Genomic DNA, 15,957 nt, shown 5'->3' with positions numbered 1-15,957 from the left:
AAAAAAAAAAAAAAAAAAAAGACTATTACCTAGAATATATTAAGAACTGAAAAACAACAACAAAAAGGACACCTAATAATAAAAGACCCAATTAAGAAATGAGCAGCTAAAAAAAAAAAAAAGGAAGAAATGGGCAACTGAAATGAATAGACATTTTTCAAAAGAAGTCCAAATGGTCAATAAATACAAGAAAAAGTATTCAATAGCACTGACCAGTAGAGAAATGCACATTTTCCAATTAGAGCAGTGAATATTTTTGCATGAAAAAAGTTGAGATTCCATCTCACTCCAGAAAGAATGGCTATCAATATATCATATAATAACAAATGCTGGTAAGGTGGTAGGCAAAAAGAAACCCTTTTACACTGTTCATGGGAATGTGAGCTAGTATAATTACTATGGAAAAAAGTTTGGCAGTTCTCAAAAATTAAAAAAGGAAATTCCATTTTTTTTTTTTTGGTATTTTAGGGAAGGGTCTACAGGGTGTTTAGGGTCTCACTAGTAGATCGGACTCAGTGATCTGCCTGTTTACAGCCTCCCAAGAGCAGAAATTCCATTTGACCAGTTACTCTCCTTCAAGATATCTTCCCAAAACAAATATATCATATTACAATGATACATGCATATACATGTTTATAGCAGCACAACTCAAAACAGCTAAATCTTATAATTGGCCTATATGTCCATCAACAGATGAAAGTATAAAGAAAGCATGGACTTATATATATATAATGGAATACTATTCTGCCATAAAGAATATGCAAATATTTTTTGTACTGGGACTCAAACTCAGGACCTTTCACTTGCCACCACGTAGGTGCTATGCTGCTAAGACATATCCCTGGCATAAAAGATACACTGGAGTCATTTGTAGGAAAATGGATGCACCTCGAGAATTTTAAATATTCTATTTTATGTATGCCTAGAAATGTTCATTAATCATATGTAAGTAAAATGAATCAAACACATTAAATTTAAATATCATACGGGTTTTTAAAAGGAAAAATTCAACACTGGGTGTGGTGGTGACACCTGTAATTCCAGCACTGGGAAGGCTGAAAGCAGGAGGGTCACCACAATTCTGAGCTGTGTAGTGAGACCCTGCAAAAACAAAATACATTAATAATAATCATGAGAATAATAATAATAAAATAAAAGGAAAAAAACCCAAAATATAAGTAAAAGGGAGGGGATCCAGCAATAGAGGGAGGGGTGGGGAAGGCAATGAAAGAAAAGAAATAAAGTGTATTTGTACATATATCAACTTCCTATAATGAACGTAATCTTTATGTACCAATAAAAATTTTAAAATCCCATATTTAGATGCCAGTGGAATACCCATTTCTGACAGGACTAAACAAAAAAACGGCGATGCAAAGGAAGGACCATTTTGTATCTTTATATACAGAATAGTTAAGATAGATATACAGCTACTTTCACTTAATTCAATGAGAAGAAAGATTTGTACTAATAATGTTTGGACAGGATATTCTGTCTGCGTTGTATACTATGGATAATCACTAAGAAGATAACAATGTAAATGTATTAATTATTGAAACTGTCCCATTAATCAGTTTTGAAACTGTCTCATTAATATTTGTTTCTCAAAATAAAATAAGAAAAAAAAATTAAATCCCAGCAAACCATTTTTTTTTCTTAATATAAAGCTTTCCTAGAATGCAAGAAAAATATATGAAAAACAATAGCCAAGCATGTTGGTATTTGATCCCTGCACTCTGGAACAGAGGCAGGAAAATCACCACAAATTTCAAGACCAGCTGAAGCTACATATTGAGACTTTGTCCCATAAAACAAAAATAAATGATGGTCTTTTTATGCAACCAAGAACTACTTGAGGGCTGGTGAGATGGCTCAGTGGTCTAAAGCACCTACTTTAAACAAAAACAAAAACAAAAACAAAAACACAAACTTAGCAAAGCACAGGGACTGCGGTTCAATCCCCCAGTACCACATGCCAGCCAGCCCCAACCCCAGGTGGGTTGAGCTGGCCACACACAAAAATAAATAAATAAATAAATAAAATAAATTAATTAAAAAAAAACTACTTGGCATAAAGAGGGATAAATTATTTTTTAACAGCTGAGTAGTATTTCATTGCATGAAAAGTCTATTTTTTTTTTTATCCATTCCTTGGTTGATGGGCATTTGGGTTGTTTTCAAGATTTAGCTATTACAAATTGTGCTGCTATAAGCATGGGTGTATACATTGCTTTGATACAGTAGGGTGTTTTAAAAAATGTATTTAGTACAGGGTCTACAGGTTCTACAGGGTCTCACTACATAGATTGGACTCATAGTGATTCTCCTATGTTCAGCCTCCCAAACGCTGGGATTACAGGTGCACACCACCACTCTCAGTCTCAATCTCTGTGTCAGTGCATTCCGGAGGCGGGGCTGGAACGGCATGCCAGGGATTGAACCCAGGCTGCTGAGCTCTGCCTAAACAGGTGCTTTAGTCCGCTGAGCTATCTGGTCAACTCTTGATACAGTGTTTTCAATTTTTCTGTGATGATACCCAAAAGAAGAATGCCTGCTTCAAATAGGATCTTCAATCCTAGTTTTTGGAGGAATTTCCACAGTGGTTGTACCATATCCTAAAATTTCACAGCTATTCTTACTATTCTTAGACTAATATTTTTAAAGAATTTCATTTAAGCTAGGGCTGCTGGCATGGGCATGGTCCCACGTTTGATCTCTGGTACCAAAAACAAAAAAGAAAGATAAAATAATTTACAATTTAACCACGTAGCCAAATACTTTGTGTTGATTTATAGTCTTCCAAAAATTACAGGGTGTGCACACCTGAAATTCCAGCAATCAGAAGGCTGAGGCAGGAACATTGGTATGTGAGATAGAGACCATCTTGGGCTACAAAGTGAATTCAAGGCCAGTATGAACCACATAGTGGGTGCTGGAAGTCCTGTCTTTAAAAAGAAAAAAAGCAGTGGGACAGGACAACTTTGATTGTTTGTTGTACAGTACAGAGGATTGAACTTGGGACCTTGCACTTGGGCAACATTTAAAAAAATTTTTTTTTGGGGGGGACAGGGCAACATTAAGAGGTTTATAAATAAAGTAATACAATGAGGGAAAAATGAAGTCTGGAGGTTTAGGGTCAGTGGAATCTTACACGCAGAACTGTCTAGCCTGGCCATAGAATGAGGAACAGGGATTTTTGCCACAGGGTAATAATGTACATTCTCCAAAGACAAAGTGGCAATGCAAAGCAAAGAACAAAGTCATGTGTATTTGAGGAAATGTACACTCTTTGGTACCATGCAGTTCTGCAGGAGCAGGTAACTTGAGTGTTCTCTGCACTGTATCCAAAATAGCCTGATAGGGGCCAGGGATAAAGCTCAGTGGCACTGCGCCTGCCTGGCAAGCTCGAGGTCCTGAGCTCAATTCCATGTTCCAAAAATAAATAAATAAAACCAAAATAGCCTGCTAGAGAGCCTGGTACAAAGGAATCAATGAGGGAGCCTGATTCAGGCTCTGAGGAGCTTGGGTGTAATCTTGTTCTGCTCATTGTGAGGGGACGAAACTGAACTGAGAGCAAAGAGGCAAACGACCCACAACTCTGGGTGATGGCACAGCCTTCCTGTCTAATTTTACCTTCTATGCAGCAGTGAACTATCTTCTTCCTCATTCCTTAAACACATTTGTTCTAATCAGCTCAGAGCCTTTTCCTTTTTCCTAAGCTTTTTTTTTTTTTTGCATCAGAAATCGAACTCAGGATCTCACTCTTGCCAGGCAGATGCTTGTGCTGCTGAGCTACATCCCCACCCCCATTTCCTAAGCTTAACAGACTCTTCCACTGAATTAATCAGCTTTCCTGTTCCTGGTACAAAACATTTGGCATCAACAATGTAAAGAAGAGATTTGATGTGGCTCATGGGTTTGGAGACCTCATTCTCCCTTGAAAGCAGAAATGGTACAGTGGAAAGGCATGGAGGAGGAAAGCCTCTCACCCCACGGCAGCAGGAAGGAGAACAGAGGACCAGACAGGAAGAAACAAATGGACCACAGAAAGACCCCAAGGCCTCCTCGATCCGTCCTGACACCCTAGACTGTTCCACCACTCACTCGGGCAGATGCCAAGGACAATCAGGTTGACACTCTTCTGCCACTGGTTCCTCCTCTCATCATTAAAATCTCAGGTCAAGTAACACTTTCCTCAACAGGCCTTCCCTAATGAGTCTTCTGTGGCAGAACAGCTGTCATATTGTCTATCCTTGCTAAAAGACAACATAGTATACACATACTTAGGTGACGTCCCCAAATTCATGTCCTTGTGTAATTCCTCTTCTCCTTTTTTTGGGAGGTGGGGTAGCTGTTACAGTCCAATGGGCTAAAAATAGTTCAGATTTTTGTACATGACGAGATTTGCCAAGTGTACACCCCCTTGTAAGTAGTATGTAGCTGTTTATAGAAAATCATGGGACAGCAGCAGCAGGAACAGGCAGAAGGCCAAAGAGAAAAAGGAGGAGGAAGAGGAACTGTCAGTAACTCAGGCTTCCAGTGTTTAGGGTCAGGCCCTCTGACTGCAGGTACTGATCACTTCGCCTCTCACTGGAGACCTGCACCCTCAGGCATTGCAACCTCCTAAGTTTGAACATGGAAAACCAATAGGGTGGGTGTTGTGGTTATAATTGAGTGAAGGGAGGGGAGCAGCTCCCTTAACTTCCCTGTTTCTAACCTGTACTAGCACTGGGAATTGGAACAGAGAGCTCTTACACTAGGCTGCATCTACTGCCCTTTGTATTTCTAGACAAGTCTCACTAAGTCACTAAATTGCCCAGACTGGCCTTGAACTCACAATCCTCTTGCCTTAGTTTTCCAGCAAACTGAAATTATAGATGTGGATCATTTGCCTGGCTATTATCTTTCCCCTTCATTGTGAAGCCTATGAGTTATTACTTTTTTAAAAATGTATTTGGTACAGGGTCTCACTGTGCAGCTTGGACTAGTAGTAATCCTCTTGTTTCAGCTTTCCCAGTGCTGGGACTACAGGCACGTACCACCACCCCCAGTCTCGGTTCCCGGGTCAGCGTACCACGTAGTATCAGGGATCAAACCTTGGTCCCTGCACTTGCCTAAGCAGGTGCTTAGTCTGCTGAGCTACCCCTTCAGCTCCTATGAGTTACTTCTAACCAATAGACTATAGCAAAGGTGATGGTGTGCCTCTCCTACGATTATAAGTCTATTTTTGCAACCTGCAATAAGGGATTTCACATGGTTGGCTTTGAGGAAATAACCTACCATGGTTTGGGAATGCTTATAAAGAAGGCCACTGCGATAGCTTGTACAAGCTAAGAGTGGTGGACATCCAACACCTAAAATAACCTGAAAGGAGTCTTCAGATGAGAATACAGCCTGGATGATACAAGCGACTTTATGAGACTGCAGCAGAGAGCCCAGCTAAACTGTGCTTAGACTTCTGACTTACCGGCAATTGTGAGATGATCAATATGTTTGTGGTAATAGAAAATGAATATAAGTACTATAAGGGCGAGAAGGAACTTTCCTTGTTCTTTACTGTATTTCTGTTCCTTAAGAGAACAGTGATTGGCACATGGCTCAACAAACATTTGTTCATGCTATAAATGGATGGATGGGTGGAGAGGAGAGGACAAAACCTTAGCAGAATGTTCATTGGTTACAGGCTAAGAAATACTTTCCAAGGGGAGGGTGTCCATTGGGATGGTGTATATGTGGCTGAAAGGACATTAGAGAGTACTATTCTGTTTCAAGATTGCCTTTATTATATTGTACTCCCTTAAAAAAACCTACAAATATCAGTAAAAAAATTAATTACAGAATGGTTCTATGGAGTAGCTTGGATTTTTTTTTCTCTGAATGCCTTCAGGGCAGGTTTGGCTGGCTTGAGTTGTGGGGATCGAACCACAGCAAACAGCCTGACTGCTTTGTTGAAGCAGCCACTTAAAGAACTGAGTTAAGGGGCAGGCACCCTGGAGTAGCTTGGAAAGTAAATGGAAAGTCCTATATCTACTGTTAGGAAAACAGAGCTCAGTGCTTGGCATCAGCAAGGAAAAGCTCTTATAGTATGTTAGTGTTAAAACTCAAAGTAAGAAGCTTAAGTATCACATAGTTTCTCTTATAAGAAACCCATAGTATAAATACAGAGCAAAATGGGCCAGCCAGATAGCTCAGTGGACTAAAGTGCCTGCTTTGGCAGATGTAGGGACTGGGGGTTTGATTCCCTGTTTGCCATGCTGGACCTGCCCCCGGGGCGCATTGAGATGGTGATGGAGACTGGGCATGGTGGTGTGCACCTGTAATCCCAGCACATGGGAGGCTGAAAACAGAAGGATCACTATGAATCCAATCTATGTAGTGAGACCCTGTACTATATATATATATATATATATATATATATGACAAATAGGAAATGGGGACATCTTTTGCACATGGGAAGAGGACCCCGAGATGAAAAGATGAGGAAGAAAGAGGGAGGGAGGAGATGTAAAAGGAATTAAGATGTGTTACGTATCAACTTCCCAGTGAACATAATCATTATGCACTGAAAACATGTACAATAAAAAAAAATTAGAAGAAGAGCAATCTACAGCAAATGAAGTGAATTTGTGAAAAGTAGTTCTCTTCAGAAGCTGGGCGTGGTGGCGCATGCCTGTAATCCCACCACTCCAGAAGCTGAGGCAAGAAGGTTGTTTGGAGTTTGAGACCAGCCTGGGCTACAAAGTGAACTCAAGGCTAGCTTGAACTGTATTGTGAAATCCTGTCTCAAAAAGACAAAAATTAAAAAAAAAAAAAAAAAAGGAAGGAAGGAAGGAAGAAAGAAAGAAAAAAGAAAAAAAACTAAACAGTTCTCAGAAATTTTTCAAATCCTTGGAGGGAAGCTGGGCTTTTCTGCTGTTAGTCACTCAGAAAACAGTAGGTGATTTTATTTTGCTCTTCAAAGGAGTGAGCTCAGAAGTAGGACTAAATTTTCATAATGTAACATGCAAATGAAAAAGGCTCATAGATCTAGTTCCAAAGCAAAGCTCTTATTTATTACTATTTAAAGTTTGCTTATTTTCAGAAAGGATTTTGTTTTGTTTTTTGGTACTGGGGATTGAACCCAAAGTCTTTGCTGTGAGTACATCCTTAGCCCTTTTTAATTTTTTATTCTGAGCAGGGTCTACCTAAATTACTAAGATATCTGGTCTGGGCTTGAATTTGCAATCCTGCCTCATTCTCCCAAAGGAGGGCTGGCATTACAGATTTGTGACACGAAGCCCAGTTTAGGAAGAGAGATTTAAAGTTGCTTTTAGGTTTAGAATGTTAGGGAGGTCAATCTCAATCTCATTTCTTTTGTATTTCACCACTAGGCTTTCCTATTTCCTTACTACCTTGGTCTCCCCAAAGAAGACTATTACCATGTCCCATTTCTCAGTTTAAGCCTGAAGATTAAACCCGGAAGGTTCTAAACTGCACAGGTTGTCTTCTGTTAGTCCGACCTGGAAAGACATCTCTGCTAAATTCTAGGTATCTATATTATTTTTCTCTTCTATTTTTCTTTGACAGTACTCCTTCATGATCATGAAGCTTATTCTGTTAAGTATTCAGTATTTCTGAGCCCAGCTAACTCCTGTGTTACCATTTGACAGGGATTTTGCTTACGTCCTTATTTTAGTTCTTGGTCTAAGGATCTACTTAATCATGGCCCTTTCCTAAAACCAAGGGCTTACTTGGCTTTCACCAGTACTTGCAACTTAAAGAAAAGGGGACTGTAATACATGAGCCCCAGTCTTCAGATACTCTTGGCTTGAAAACCTCAATTTCCTTATCCAGAGTTTCCTCCTATATGTTACCTTCCTACTTGTTAGGCTTTTGGTGATTAGAGTACTGTGTATTCTTTTACTCTCAGACACCACAGTAGTCATGAGAACTGTTCACTGCTGCCTTATAGCTAGGTTTGGCTCTGTGGCCTTGTTATTTAATAAAATGTGAATAGAAGTGAAGCTCATTGCTTCTGGGTGGAAGCTTTTAAATGGCTAGACCAAGACACTGCAGCACTAGTAATTAAATTTTATGATCCCTGCTGTTGCAATCTTGAAGGGATATGTCTCAGTGAAGTCTCCACCCATTTGGGGACCTCAGTGACTACAGTCTGTGCAGTGAATGTACTGAGTTCCCTATATCCTCCCTTCATGTGTGACATTCTTTCTCCAAATACTGGAAAGGTTGGTGGCTGACAGTTCACAGGGTGGGGTCCCTCCACAGGGGCTGCCCTTGGCTAAGGTCACCTCCCTTCCCTGCGTGCAGCTCATATCCAATATCTGGTTGATGGGAAGGTATAAAGACCTGGCCATCTGCCTCAATTGTGCACAGCCCTTGAAGGGACATCTCAGCTCCAGAGCTTCCTGCAGGACTGACTAAAGTTTCAGGTCAACTGTGTTGCAGCTAGCTTCTCAGTGTCTAATCTTATCTTCTTCAGTACCCAGTTGTTCTTCTTACCCTTAGAAGTTGTTCTTAAGATCATTACCCAAAATCTTCCTGCGCTGAAATCTCAAGAGTCCTAGCGTCTGTTTCCTGGTGAGCCACACTTACAATAGGCCCCTTGATGACAGTATCAAACATGTAAAGTGTATGAAAAACTCTGGTTGCAATAGGCTGCTGAGGGCCAGGATACAGCTCAGCAGCACAATGCTTGCCTGCCAAGTGCAAGGTCCAACTTCAATTCCTGGTACCAAAACAAAAACAAAAACTAACAAAAAACCCTGCCAAAATTGGGAGCTGTTATTACAGCCTAGCCCATCCTGACTAGTGTAGATGCCAACCTCACCTGCTCTACCAATCGTTTGGCTTTAGCAGACCTGTTCTGTGTAGTGGAGAAGTCATTGCCAAGTTCTTTTATATTTTTCTTGTTGCTGTTGAACAACCATATCACAATTGAGCTACTGCCACAGAACAAAAGGAAAAAGGGTTGTATGTCTAGTTGTTATGCTGATTATTATTCCCACTAAGTCAGAGATACTTTTTCATGTGACTTTCCTAAGATTTTTTTCCTCTTTTCTATACAATTTATCATTGTGTAGAAAACATTAAGTGCCATGGAAAAGGGCACTTAATGTTTCTCAGGAATTCTCCCCGCACCAACCGGGGATTGAACTCAGATCCTTGCACTTGCCAGGGAAGTGCTTATTCTACTGAGCCATCTCCCCAGCCCTCTCAGGAAAGTTTTATGCAATGAAAAATTGATCAAGTGCTTGATCTCAATACGAGGAAGAAAAACTATACTTCCAATGAATACACTTTTTGCATATCTGACATACTTAATTACTTTTTCTGAATGCTAGAGCTCATTCGTGAAACTCAAATGTTAAAACAACACCAGTTTATTTTTTTAGGCCTTTTGGGCAAAACAAAGAATAGTAATAAAACTAGCGAATCAAAGTATATGCTGCTATTCTTCTTTAAAAAAGAATTTTACTATGCAGAAAAAAATTTCTCTTTTGCCTGAAGGGTAAATAGTACAAATTTTTTTCAACTGACGAGTACAGGGCAGGTATTATCACAACCCCTAATTATAGCAGATATTTTGTATGATAACAGGAACCAGTTTAAGGAATGTGGAGGTACGTTTACATCAAATTCAGATAGAGAGAAAAAGAAACTTGAATAAGCAGTGTTAAGCCTGACTTTAGGAGTCAGTTTGATTTTTTTTTTTTAAATGTATCTTTCTTTGCTTTTTGCTTTTTTTTTTTTTTTTTTTTTTTTTTTGGAGACAGGGTTTCCCTAAAGGATTCAGGCTGGCCCTGAGCTCACTTTATAGCACAGGCTGCTCTTGATCCTCCTGCCTCAGCTTCCTGAGTGCTGGGACTACAGGCACGCAACTCTATACTCAGCTATGAATGTATCTTTGACACTGTCCTCAGCCACCCTGGGACCCTGGAAACCAGCCTCCAGAACCACTCGGGTCTGAGGGCTGCGAGGGGCTTTGCCCCTCAAGGCTGCCTTCCCACGCGATCTTCTCTAGCAGCTGAGACCACGTGCAGACTTCCGGCTGCAGCGCCACGCGCGCCACCTGTTCCCGCGGCCTTCCGAGCCATCGGCCCCGAGCCCGGCCCCCGACACGAGGCCGCACAGCCTCGATCCTTCCCGCGTCTGCCGCGAGCCGAGTGTGCTCCCAAGTTCTGCGTCTTCGCAGTGGTTCACGTTCCCGTCATCTGAGCAGGGCTGCGCGAGCCGGCGCCTGCGGAGAGGCGCGGCCTTTCCGATTCAGGCTTTTGTTCACAGTGCGGGAGGCCACGAGCTCCGCGAGGGCAAAGGCGGGTCGGCCCGCGAGCGACATAGCCCTTCGAGTCTCGGGAAGACCAGGAGATTCAGAGGAGGGCGCCGAGAGCCGCACAAAGGGCGCAGCCGCCCCACCTCATCGCCACACGCCACCCACGAACGCGAGGCTGGCGCGCGAGGGCGCAGGAGCCCCGCCACTGCGCGCGCCCAGCCCCACCCGGCCCGCCGCACAGCCGCAGCCAGGCCTGTGGGGGCGCGGGCGGGGCACGAGCGCGCAGGCGCAGTGCGGTTCGGGGGCGTCGCCGCGGCCCGCGCTGCACCGCAGGCCGGAGCCAGACGGGGCCCACAGAAGCCTAGACTGAGGAGGCGGCGGCGGCGGCGGCGTTGGAGGCGGGGCGACTCCGGACCCGGAGCGCCGCAGACTGGCAGCTGCGGCGACTCCCCCCTTTGTGTCTGGTCTGCCTGGAGCCACCGGAACTGCTTCCCGAAAGGGCGCGGGTGTCTGCAGACTCCCTGCCAACCCCTCGCCCGCCAGTTCTGTCCGCGTCCCGGGGCCCCTGCCTTCGCCCCGCGACGCCCGGGCTTCAGAGCTGCGGGCGGCGATTCGCTCGCGGAGCCATTGAGAGCGAAACCAGGACTCTCACGGAGGCGCTCGCCTAAGGGCTCCGTGGGAGCAGCGGGCGCGGCGCCCTCCCGACCCTGCCAAGCAGGCCGGGCTCGCCCATGGAGGCCCGCGGCGCTTTCGGCTCCGAGCGCGGCGCGGGCTTGTTCGGGAAGGCGCACTGAGGGAAGCGCCGAGGAGGAACTCTGAGAGGAGCCCTGCCCTCCCGGGGCCGCGGGCGATGCGACGCGGGTAGTGGGGCGCCGCCGCCGCCGCCGCCGCCGCCCGCCCGGCCTCGCGCTTTCCGGCTGTGCGGAGCGCGCTCTGATTCCGGTCCCGGGCCCTGGCTATGTTCTCGTCCCGACCCGGGCATTTCTTCGACGTCGTGAAGCTCCGCGGGCACTGACTGCGGTTCTCGCGGCGCCCCTCCTCGCCAACATGCCTTCCGCTCGGACCGCCGCGGCGCCCGGCCCCAGGCGGGCGAGGCTCCCCGAGCGCGCGGGGGCGCAGTGAGGGCGCAGGGCGCGGCAGGAGCGCTCCGCCCGGCCCCCCGCGCTGCCTCCAGTCCTCCAGCCCGCGCCGAAGTGCGCCCGGAGCCGCGGACGCCAGGGAAGACTCTCGCCCTTCGGTCGCCTGCAGCCCCAGTCCCGGCATGTCGCCCTCGTCGCTGCAGCCCTGGCGGTGGCCCTGGCTGCTGTGCGCCCTCCTGCTGGCCAGCTCAGCGGCCGGTGAGTACGGGCCGGCGGAGGCCGGGGGGCAGGGCGCCCCTCGCGCGGACCGCCGTGTCCTCCCCACCCCACCCTTCGCGGGAAAAAGACATGTTGGGTGTGGTATCTTGACATTTTTAGCAGTGAGGTAATTCAAAGGGTAAAAATAATATTTTTATCACCAGCAAAGTGTCTACGAGGAGATCCTTTGAATACAGATACAGATTTTTAAAAATTTGAATTTGGCTCAGTAAAAAGAACATCAGCTGTACACACTTTTAGAGTAGATCACTCTGGGAATTCATGTTAACGTTCATTATTCAAAGGTGTTTCTGAATGAATAGAATGTTGAGAAAGCAGAAATCGATTGTTGAGACGTCGTGTAATATTGTTATTACTGTTATCCTTAGTATTATTTTGTTCCCCAGTATTCTGGTAATTATGTTTCCATCTTTTCAACTTGGACACTCGTATTGTATGTGGTAGTGGAATTACTGCTAAGAGAAGTATTTTGATAACTTTACTATTAGTCACCTGGCATCTGTTGGCTTTTTTGTCATTGAGACAACTTTGACCTCACGTCAGACTTAAAGGAGATTGGAAAGTTCTTTGACATTTTACGAAAGCGTAAAAGAAAATGGTAGTCATTCATTCTTTTGGATATTTCGGTTTTGCTTCTTACACTCCTTAGCAAAAAACCTTATGTTCACTTATCAGTTATTTTTCGAGTTTTTGATTTGCTTCTAGAAATTTTCAACAGTGAATTGTACATAAAATTCTTAATGTATGGCATGAAATGTATGGCATTTCAAAATGAGTAAAGGACAAAATGACGATTTTCCATTTTTTTTTTCGTTGTATATGTGTAGTTTTCACATTCAATTTATTTCTTATGGCTTTGTTAGGCACAGGTTATAAAAGTCAACACTGGAAAAGTGCTGAAAGAAAATTTGAAGTTACCTTTTGTGATTTGTGTTAGTTATTATGTCTTTTATTTTGTGATAAATCTGTATATAGTAGTTTGAAAATAATTTGAACTTCTGAGTTGAATTTATTGTGAGACATTTTAAGTATTTAGCTAATGCTTTTACTTTTGTAATGAAAATGAATGATTTTCCCTAAATTTATTGAAAATTCTCTGATCATAACCATGTTCATGTAAAACATGAAGACAGTAAAAAAGGCCTTCAGTTTAAGCAATCATTTTTTTTTAGCAGAAGTCTCAGAATATTTTTTTCTTTGTTATCCTTGGCCCTTTTAGAATGTAGATTCTCATTTATAGTCACATTATGTTGTGATGAGAAAAAATAATCATTGCTTTAAAAATAAAATAATTTCTTTTTGATAAAAAATATTCTTAAAATAGTGTCCCTTAAAAGGAATAGATTGAAGGAATCACTGCTTAATGGCTTAGTAGTCTTCATTTTAGTATTACATAGCACCAGAAGACAGTGTTTGTGAAGCTGGATTTGAGAGCTGCACCAGTAATACTGGTGTATTATTGAGTGCTTTTTATGCATCAGTGAACATTCAGATAACTTTACATGTATTTTGTTATGTGGTCCTCATGACAATTCAGTGTTAAGTTATTATTATTTTCATTTTACAGAGAGGGACAGAAAAGTACAGAGAACTTAAGTAACTCATCACATAGTCAGTAAATTATGGAGTCAGGACTATAACCTGCACCCTTAGCTACCACATCAATGCTGACAACAGCAGCAGAGGCAGCAGTGTCTCCCTCTAATTGGGATGCCTTTACAGACCAGCTTATACAAAGAAGTGGGGACAATAGCATAGGCCCTGGTTATGCAAATGTTGTGTTGAATGTGTAAAACTTTGCTCAATATTGGAGTGCCTAGTGCAGTTTCATTAAGTGCAGGGTCTCTGTGGGTTTGGGAGCATAGATGCAATGCTATTGCTGGACAGATGAAAATATGGAATGTCCTTGGGGTCATAGATTAATCATTTCTTTTGCATCCCTCCTTCCCACTTATTCTGTCTAATTCTTGGACTCAGTTCAGGGAACAGTTGGTATAAAATTAGAATTCATAAAAAATAAGATGTGCTTGCTTGGTTTATATATCTGAGTATTAATAAAAATACAGTGCCATGAATACTTAAGGATCAGCTCTTACATGAGCATAATATGCATTTAAAATAACTCACTTGACTAGATTTCAAATTTGCATGCTTTTCTTTAGGAGCACCATACAGTCTAAAGTGAATTTTATCTGTGTAGTATTCTTGAGCAGTTAGTATTGTTGAATAACTGAAGTAATTTTATCTCTAAGCCATGTTTCTAAGGCATGGGCACCACAAGATAATCACCTGAGAGGTTCTTGTTAAAAGTGGCATGTGTTTGTTCCCTACCATGTAGAGAGGTGCTAAATGAGTTCTCAGTGACATGTATTTTTTTTTTTTAATTTTTTAATTTAAACCCCAAAGGACCAAGTTTGAGAACCAGTGCTTGCATCATTAATCCTGGTTAAGTTTCTTGAATAAGGTGATTGCTTCTTGGCCTTTTGGCTAAGATCAAGTGTGGTATCTGTTCTTACCAGTTTAAATAAGGCGAGTTGGTCACCTTTTTGCTCCTTAATAATTTGCAGCCTCAGCCAGTTTTGGCAAATACCTATAATCCCAACATTCGGGAGGCTGAGGCAGGCATATCATTGCGAGTTTGAGACGACTCTCTCAAAAAAGACAAAATATAATAATAATAATAATAATTTGCAGCCAGAAAATCATAGTGGCACACAACAGTAGCACGTATTTTGCTCCGTTTGTCTCCTCTGGGGCTTAGGCAGGAAGAAGGGTAACATCTATTTCAGGGAGGTTTTTACAAAATGTCAGAAATGTAGTGGCTCTACCTGAACATTCTTGTAATCCCAGCACTCAGGAGGCTGAGGCAGGAGGATCACTATGAATTCTGAGGCCAGCCTGCAATATGTAACAAGATTTTGCCTCAAAAACAAAACAATAGGAAATGAATAAAAGCTTTTGCATTAAAATTACACTAGCTTTGGTCTCAACAAAGGTATGCTAGAATGTGTCTTGTGTTATATAATGTTGATATTGATGTGTCTATGAAATATGGGACATTTCCTTTCCTTCTGATCATTCAAGGCCAACTTTTTTGTTTGCCATGTTGAGAATCCATCTACCACTGAGCTGCATCAACTTTTTTTTTTTTTTTTTTTTTGGCGGAACCGGGGATTGAACTCAGGCCCTTGTGCTTGCCAGGCAAGCACTTATTCTACTGAGCCATCTCCCTGGCCCCCCAACTTTTTTTTTTAACGGTGAAGGAAAAGAAATTGAATATTGGTCTCTAATGGGTAAATTCTAACCATAAAAGTTAATAAAGTCAGAGTAAATTAGTTAATTTTATAATTGACCATACCACTCATTGTGACACCTACTCATATATCCTTGTTCTGAAGCATCAGTTTTATGTGTTTGCTTTTTCCTCCCAACTGATGATTGCTTCTGGAGGATAGAGCTCATATCTCTTTTGGGGAAGGGGGGAGGGTGCTAGAGATCAAACCTAGCAAGCACTTTGCCATTGAGCTACCCTTTCCCCCTTGTATCTTAAGTTGTTTTATAATCTCATATTGCTATGCATGGAAATAGTTGATGAATGAATTTAAAGAATTGGAATTTACCAACTCAAGATATTGACAATTTATTTTTTCTTTGTCCCAGTTTCTTCAACTATAAAGTAGTATAAGTAGTCTAGTGGGAAGACCATTGTTCTGAGTTATTCTATGTGATTGCAAGCATGATATTTTTTCCCCCCTTTATTGTCATATTTGGAGGTTAGAGGATCATGTTTCAAGTGCAGATTCTTGGCAGGACTCAATCTTCTGAATCTAAGTACGTGTACACCAAGCCTAGGAATCTTCATTTTACCACCCCCCCATTTTGTATGCCTCTGAGAACTGCATTTTAAGATTCCTTTTAACTTAGATTCTACACCTTTATTATTACTTCTGCTTTTTGTGCTAATTACATCTTATTCTGGATCAGTCAACATTGGGACCAAATATTTATTTTGTGCTTTAAGCAATTACTCCAATCATTTTTCTTAAAAATTGTAAGGCTTTTTGTTGTTGTTGTTGTTGTTTGCCTTTTCTTTGTCTGAAAAGTGCTGTATGCTGGGTGGGGTGGCAACTGTCTGTAATCCCAGCACTCAGGAGGCTGAGGTGGAAAATTGCTGCAAGTTCAAGGCCAGCCTGAACTGAACTCTACATAGCAAGACCCTGACTTAACAGCAACAAAAAATGTGATGTATTATTTCATGAAAAAGCTTTGCTTATTTAAGTTAGCTGTGTTTGTTCAGCTATCACACCTGGCCAGAATAGATAATATATT

At 42.4% G+C, this 15,957-nt stretch overlaps 1 protein-coding gene and 2 pseudogenes across 2 annotated transcripts in view; 2 read left to right on the top strand and 1 right to left on the bottom strand.

Moving 5' to 3' along the window:
• Positions 1–9,348, bottom strand: part of LOC105741571 — an 18,054-nt pseudogene extending 8,706 nt beyond the window's left edge. Inside the window, exons 1-2 of the transcript XR_002820131.1 lie at positions 9,326–9,348; positions 8,828–8,942 (exon numbers count right to left, since the gene is read on the bottom strand). The product of XR_002820131.1 is annotated as a TM2 domain-containing protein 2 pseudogene (transcript). The remainder of the gene's footprint in view (positions 1–8,827; positions 8,943–9,325) is intronic.
• Positions 9,349–11,368: 2,020 nt separating this feature from the next.
• Positions 11,369–15,957, top strand: part of Bmpr2 (bone morphogenetic protein receptor type 2) — a 221,587-nt gene continuing 216,998 nt past the window's right edge. Inside the window, exon 1 of the mRNA XM_023710087.1 lies at positions 11,369–11,607. Coding sequence (XP_023565855.1) covers positions 11,532–11,607 — 76 coding nt within the window. The 5' untranslated portion in view covers positions 11,369–11,531. The remainder of the gene's footprint in view (positions 11,608–15,957) is intronic.
• Positions 14,096–14,223, top strand: LOC111815442 (annotated as a pseudogene).

Source organism: Octodon degus, unplaced genomic scaffold (assembly GCF_000260255.1).
Source record: "Octodon degus isolate 3935 unplaced genomic scaffold, OctDeg1.0 scaffold00016, whole genome shotgun sequence".
Lineage (NCBI taxonomy): Eukaryota > Metazoa > Chordata > Mammalia > Rodentia > Octodontidae > Octodon > Octodon degus.
The sequence above is the reverse complement of the archived record's forward strand: the minus strand, read 5'-3'. Positions and strand labels throughout refer to the sequence as shown.